Source organism: Camelina sativa, chromosome 2 (assembly GCF_000633955.1).
Source record: "Camelina sativa cultivar DH55 chromosome 2, Cs, whole genome shotgun sequence".
Lineage (NCBI taxonomy): Eukaryota > Viridiplantae > Streptophyta > Magnoliopsida > Brassicales > Brassicaceae > Camelina > Camelina sativa.
In genome coordinates, this window is record NC_025686.1 from 9,507,045 (window position 1) to 9,512,433 (window position 5,389).

A 5,389-nucleotide genomic window follows, 5' to 3' on the forward strand; every position below is an offset into this window, starting at 1 on the left:
TGTGTGAGTTCTCATAGATCTCTTAATCTTTCTCCTTTACACCAAATAACCAAGAGTTCTCTCTCTTTCTCTCTGATAACAATATCGACAATAGAAAGAAAAAAAAAAGGAGGCATCGACTTTATGAGGTAGATTAGGGTTTTTGGTTTAATTAGATTAAACCAAGATTTAATTAAAGCAAAATTAATTAAAATTCAATCCTTTGGTTTGCTCCACATCCCACAATTCCAATTTTAGAAAGTGGATGTTATAATTCTAACCCACCAACATGGATTCATCCTCGAATCTCGAACAACTATTAGCCAAAGACTCTCGTGCAACCTTCTCCACGGCCCGCAACCTCTTCTGACCGATCTACAAAGGTTACTTCCAGGCATTATTTTCTCTGACTTTTGGACTTTCCTTACGCATAGGTCTCAACCTTAAGTTTTTATTTGGCTCCTCATCAGGCCTTAGCCTGCATTCCATAATATTGGCTCCTCATCGGGCCTAAGCCTGCATGCCATAACATATAAAGGAAGTTCAATATTTGTCTCTCGAGTTATCACCCTACAGCGCGCCCCAAGATCGTCATCCGAAGTTGATATACCAGCCATACTCTCAAGCCATAAAGTCTCTGAATATGAAGGTACTAGCAGAAATAAAGTCTCCCAAGAGTCGTTCAGGACCAATTGTCCTTAGAGCAAACAATTCTGAACAGGTCTGAGTCCTATCACCTAAGCAGGTCTCCCTCTCGTGGTTCGTGTAAAACAACACAATGTCCTACCAACCACATATCCCCTCACTGGAATACCTCATGACCACACAAGGATAATCAAAATGCCACAAAGGCTACCACTAAGGCAAACAAATGTCTTAAACAGAACCGCCACAAAGGCTGAAAATGTCTAAACAGACTGCCACTAAGACCAAACAAATGTCCTAAACATGACTGCCACCAAGGCCATACAATTGTCCTAACAAGAACTGTCATGAAGACCACTCGTCCCAAAGGACCGTAACAAAGACCACTCGTTCTGAAGGACCGTCACAAAGACCACTCGTCCTGAATGACCGTCACGAAGACAACTCATCCCGAAGGACCGTAACAAAGATCATACATCCCAAAGGATTGCCTAAACATGCCACACATCCCGAAAGATCGTCACGAATACCAAACATCCCGAAGGACTGTCTAAAAAGACAACATTTGCTAAACAGCCCGCCATGAAAGCCACACAATTGGCTAAACAGCCCGCCATAAAAGCCACACAATGTCTCAAAAGACTGCCATAAATTGGCCACACAATGACTCAACAGTCAATGATTCAACAGTCCGCCACATAGGCTACACAAGTCCTACCAAGGCTCTTAACAACTAAAAATAGACAAATTCTAACTCACATAAAACTTTCCATTTTTAGCACTTTTCACTTTTGAAAACTTTCCCCTTAACGTAGAGGAGAGAGAACTAATTATCAAGTACTCTATGGGTACAGATTGATAATACTCAAAAAAACCTTAACAATGAGAAAAAAGAAATAAAACAAAAATTTAAAAACCTATTTCAATATTAGTTAAAAAATTGAAAAAAAGAAAACCCTTTACCGCTACTGCGTCAACGTCTTTACTATGTCATCAACTTTTCAAATTTAAAAAAAAAAAAAAAAACAAAAGAAAACAAAAAATGAAAATCACAATTATTTAACAAAGAAACCTAGTATTGTACTTGTTTTTCAAGTTTTGAATAATCTGACTTTCTATAGATTGAAATATTTTAATATTCGTTAAGGGGAATTGAAAATAAATAAATAAATATTCAAAAATTTGTCTATCTATGCATTCTATTAACAAATGACAATTTTTCATAAACTACTATTTGCAATTGATTTAGTAAAAATTTCAAAGAAAGTGAAGATAAATTCTTAGGAAATGATGAAAAAGACTTGAAGATCCATATAATGTCAAAAATATGTTATTTTTATTGTCGTTTTAGATGGATAAAATATGATATACAAATTTTAGAATACACCTTTTGTATTTAGAATATGTAGGATAAACCAGTAAACTAAATTAGCTTTGTAAAAATATATTTTCTTGTCACTAAAACTTTTTTCATTCGGTTAAAATTTGACACTAGCTAGTGATTTTATTTATTCAAATAGATTGTGGTTTTTATTTTCAAGGGAATCATAAGTTTTTATTTCCAAGGATAAGTAATAATAAGGTTGAACAATCATAATCATAAATCGTAGTTTTGATGATTACAAATACGTTATCTCAAGAAAAATTAAAACATAGAAACTACAGGATTTAAAGAACTTTGAACCATTGGCTAGCTGGATCACACGAAGCATCCTTGGTCAAACACTTGCAAGGGTTAGCGACGACGCTGTTGTCACGTTCGTCCACGTCAAGACATAGCAACAAACCATTACTTGTCTTGAACGCCAAATGCATCTTGGTAGCTGCGATTTGTCCCAACTTAGAACACTTAGTGCCAACTCCAAGCTTCACCTTTTGTCCAGCTACATTGGGAGCTTCGACGCACATTTTATTGATCCAAAGAATGCCTTCGTTGGGGTTGAAGGTCGATGTGTCGGCTTTAGGGCATGGTCCTAATCGCAGTGTTGGTAATTTGTCTGAGGGATTATGGGTGACGCAGAGTCCAGACAATGGATGGAAGATAGCGTTCTTTGATTGCAATCCAGGTCCTGTGTATACATAAGTATTTATATGGGAAAAAAACTAGGATTCTTTATTTCGAAAAGAAAAAAACCAAAATTTGAGTTTTGAGCTAACTTTGCGAAGCTATTCATTTTTTATATAGCTTTTTCTTACCTTTAAAGGGATATTGGATTCCAGATAGTTGCTGCAAGTAAGTAGCGTTTCTCACGTCTTTCCAATTCGCATCCAAGATACCAAAAGTCTCAACCATATCCGTTTTACCGGTTCTCAAGTAATAATCTCCGGTTAACGCCCAAACCGCCCAATCCAAATCATTCTGAGCCGCCCAAGCCACCAAACAATTCATATACCGGTTTCCGCTGATGTCACGGCCACTCTCCTCAGTCCCAAACTCAGTCAACATCAAAGGAAAGCCTCTCCCAACTAAGAATCCTCCGTTGCGTGTAACCTTTGTGATGATTTTGGCGCAGAAATCGTTAGAGTTGTGTTTTCTCCACGAGTCTCTGCCGTCAGAGAAGCTGTACCAGTGGAGTTCGAATACGAGTTTGTCGGTGAAGCTTACGTTGAAGAAACGGTCACGGAGGAATGAGAGGTTTGTGTCAAAGTCGATGCCCGAGAGGATGACTAGTAATTTAGGGTTTGCGGCGTGCACTGCTTCTGCTCCTTCTGGCATATGCCTTCACGTTACCATTAAAACGCATGCATGCAATTAGTTACCACGTAAACATACACGAACAATGTTATAGAAACAATAGCAAATAGTGAAAATTTGAAATGTATTGTATAACATCATGAATCCAAACATATTTATGTAAAATTATAGCTGATCAGCTTGTGTATAGTTTGATAGGTACAGTTTTAAAAAATAAATTTAAGTTGTGATTCAAAAATATATAATTTTCTCATTTTAAAATTGTGATTCAAAAATATATAATTTTCTCAGTGGAACAAAGTTTGGTGAAATTTTCTGAAATATGTACCTGAACCAGAGGTCAGGGTAATCTCTAGCGCCACGTGGCTCGTTCCTCAGGCTCACACCAACGACATTAGTGGCACTTTTGAACAGAGTAGCCATCTTGCTCAAGCCATTGGCCCAGACTTTGGGATCAAAGTTAGGGTAGCCGAAGAAGGCGTCGAGGTCATTCTCACCACAGCACCAGCCTGGGGTTGTCAAGTGGTTATCTAGTATCACCATCACTCCATTTTGTCCTAAGTTCGATACCACTTCCTGATGACAGAAAACAATCATAGCATATTATATTATTATTTGTTATTGATTCAAATTGGTTCAGGTTAGATATAGTCCATCTACTTTAACACTATATTTACCTGGAATGCGTTTAGAAGGGGGAGATTAAGGATTTTGGGATTGTGAGTTTGAATCCCAAGAACGTCTTCAAATAACTTCAAGCTTTCGAAAGACTGTTTAACAGTAACCTTAAGGGCCAATGTGTCGTTAGTCATCAAATCAAGAGGCCAAGTGAGCCGAACGCAGTTAAATCCCATTGAGACAATCTTTTTGGAGATGGAGTCTAATGGTTGTTTGCTTAGCCCTTCAGCTACCGTGGGCTGGAGATGAGCCGGCCAGTTCACGCAAGCTAGCTTCACCCTTTGCCCTTTCTCATCCACGATCCATCGAGACTTTGTTGAGAGAGGATAGCTTGTGATTAGCTTTGATGTCGAAGAAATGAATAAGAAGAATAAACAAATATACAAGGATCTCGCCATTTCTTGTCTGTTCTTTGGTTTTTATTTTGATTGTTTTAAACTTCAATTTGATTCGTAATTTATATTGCAAAGCAGTTAGTTTTGTTTCTGGTTTTTGGCAGATTATATGTGTTTATGGTTAGAGGTTTTTTTTTCCAACTAAAGACATAATTGAAAGAAAAAAAAAACTAATAGTATTAACGGTAAAAAAAAAAAAAATCAACAGATAATACCAATCTAAGGTATTTATTTCTCGAGAATTTAAAAAAAAACTTTATAACAAGTCAAAAACAATATATTACATTATTGTAACAGTAAATATTTGTTTGTAAACTAATTTCATATAACAAGAAAACAGTATATCTTATCTTTCAATCTTATAATTTTAAAATTTTCTTTGTTCTGTTATAACAAAAAGAAAAAAGAAACGAAGGTAAAAACAACTTTAACATAATACTAATTTCTTATAACAAGAAAACAATATACATCTTATCTTTCAATCTTAAAATTTTAAAATTTTCTTTTGTTCTGTTATATCAGAAAGAAAAAAGAAAAAAAAATGAAGGTAAACACAACTTTAACATAATGCTGTAATTATTTTGTGTATGTGGAAAATTAGATTCAGATTGATATATATATCAGATGCATTACCAAATGTCGGTAGCTCAATTGGTAAAGACTCTTTGGCAAAGTCTAGAGGTCGCCGGTTTGAGGGACGGCGCTTGGGAGAAGACCATATAAAATGCTCTGGTTCCTGGCCTGAAGAGATGTACGGACCTAGGCTCGGAACCTCTTAGTAATTCAAAAAAAAAAAAAGATATAACCATGCATTAATACTACATATACTCTTTTCAATTGCGTGTTGTATTAAGTGTGCAAAAATTAACATTTACGTTTGTTTCAATCCCCAATATGGTAAAATCCGGCTTCAGCATTTTATATTTCCTTGTTTCTCCTTACTACTACTGAAAAAGAACCAGCCGAAGAATGCCCATGTGCAAGTAAAGCCGCACCA

General features: G+C 36.1%; 1 protein-coding gene across 2 annotated transcripts; it reads right to left on the bottom strand.

The window, feature by feature from the left end:
• Positions 2,193–4,395, bottom strand: LOC104720845. Of its 2 annotated transcripts, none has more exons than XM_010438746.1 (4): positions 3,997–4,395; positions 3,648–3,895; positions 2,929–3,344; positions 2,193–2,693 (listed from the first exon to the last, which is right to left on the bottom strand). In XM_010438746.1, exons 1-4 carry the CDS (start codon positions 4,393–4,395, stop codon positions 2,293–2,295), a joined length of 1,464 nt encoding a protein of 487 aa, XP_010437048.1. In that variant the 3' UTR covers positions 2,193–2,292. The 2 variants fall into 2 exon arrangements, with proteins under 2 accessions (XP_010437048.1, XP_010437042.1); XM_010438740.1 differs by having other exon boundaries at positions 2,821–3,344.